This window comes from Lepidothrix coronata, unplaced genomic scaffold (assembly GCF_001604755.1).
Source record: "Lepidothrix coronata isolate B3197 unplaced genomic scaffold, Lepidothrix_coronata-1.0 Scaffold975, whole genome shotgun sequence".
Taxonomy (NCBI): Eukaryota; Metazoa; Chordata; class Aves; order Passeriformes; family Pipridae; genus Lepidothrix; species Lepidothrix coronata.
This window is the reverse complement of record NW_016691155.1, coordinates 4,062-5,471: the sequence shown is the minus strand read 5'-3', so window position 1 is coordinate 5,471 and position 1,410 is coordinate 4,062. Positions and strand designations below refer to the sequence as shown.

Below are 1,410 nucleotides of genomic sequence, written 5' to 3'. Positions count from 1 at the left end.
AGTATCCCACATGGAGCCATTCCCAGTATCCCATGAGGCCATTCCCACTATCCCATGGAACCATTCCCAGTATCCCACATGGAGCCATTCCCAGTATCCCATGAGGCCATTCCCACTATCCCATGGAACCATTCCCAGTATCCCACAGGGCCATTCCCAGTATCCCATGGCCCCCTCCCCACGGAGACATTCCCAGTATCCCATGGGATCTACATGAAACCATTCCCAGTATCCCACACGGAGCCATTCCCAGTATCCCGTGGGATCCACATGGAGCATTTTCCCATCATCCCACGGGACAATTCCCATCATCCCACACGTCTCCATTCCCATCATCCCACGGGACCATTCCCAGTATATTCCCAGTATCCCGTGGGATCCACATGGAGCATTTTCCCATCATCCCACGGCTCCATTCCCATCATCCCATGGCTCCATTCCCAGTATATTCCCAGTATCCCGTGGGATCCACATGGAGCCATTCCCAGTATCCCATGGCTCCATTCCCATCATCCCACGGGACAATTCCCATCATCCCTCACGTCTCCGTTCCCATCATCCCATGGGACCATTCCCAGTATATTCCCAGTATCCCATGGGATCCACATGGAGCCATTCCCAGTATCCCACATGGAGCCATTCCCACTATCCCATGGAGCCATTCCCATCATCCCACGGGACAATTCCCATCATCCCCCATGGCTCCATTCCCATCATCCCACAGGACCATTCCCATATATTCCCAGTATCCCATGGGATCCACACGGAGCCATTCCCAGTATCCCTCACATCTCCATTCCCAGTATCCCATGGCTCCATTCCCAGTATCCCACGTCTCCATTCCCATCATCCCACGTCTCCATTCCCATCATCCCATGGGACCATTCCCAGTATCCCTCCCGTCTCCATTCCCATCATCCCCCGGCTCCGTTCCCACCATCCCTCCCCGCCTCCCTCCCCCCCGTCCCAGGCCCGTTCCCGCGGGAATTCTCGGTGGTGTCGGTGCTCCGGGCGCCGCCCGGGAGCCGCCCCTTCCTGCTCTCCCTCTACGACGGCGACGGGATCCTCCGGCTGGGCCTGGAGCTGGGATCCGACCCGCAATTCCTCTACCGGGAGCGGCGCCGCCGCCTCTTCCCGCAGGATGAGCCCGTTTTCCGCGGAGTCGACTTGGCCGACGGAAGGTGGGAGCCGGGAATGGGGGCGGGAGGGGCCTGGAGCCGTTGGGAAACTCGACTGGATCATCTTCCCGGTGGTCTTGGATCCGTTGGGAAACTCAGCGGGGTCATCCCGATGATCCCAAATCCATTGGGAAGCTCAATGGGGTCATCCCGATGATCCCGGATCCGTTGGAAAACCCAACTGGATCATCTTCCCGACGATCCCAAACCCCTTGGCCAACCCAACTGGATC

At 58.3% G+C, this 1,410-nt stretch overlaps 1 protein-coding gene across 1 annotated transcript in view; it reads left to right on the top strand.

Moving 5' to 3' along the window:
- Positions 1-970: 970 nt before the first annotated feature.
- Positions 971-1,410, top strand: part of LOC108510475 (collagen alpha-2(XI) chain-like) — a gene marked incomplete at both ends in the record, with an annotated part of 4,399 nt that continues 3,959 nt past the window's right edge. Inside the window, one exon of the mRNA XM_017840153.1 lies at positions 971-1,181. Within this exon, the coding sequence (XP_017695642.1) occupies positions 971-1,181 (211 nt within the window). The remainder of the gene's footprint in view (positions 1,182-1,410) is intronic.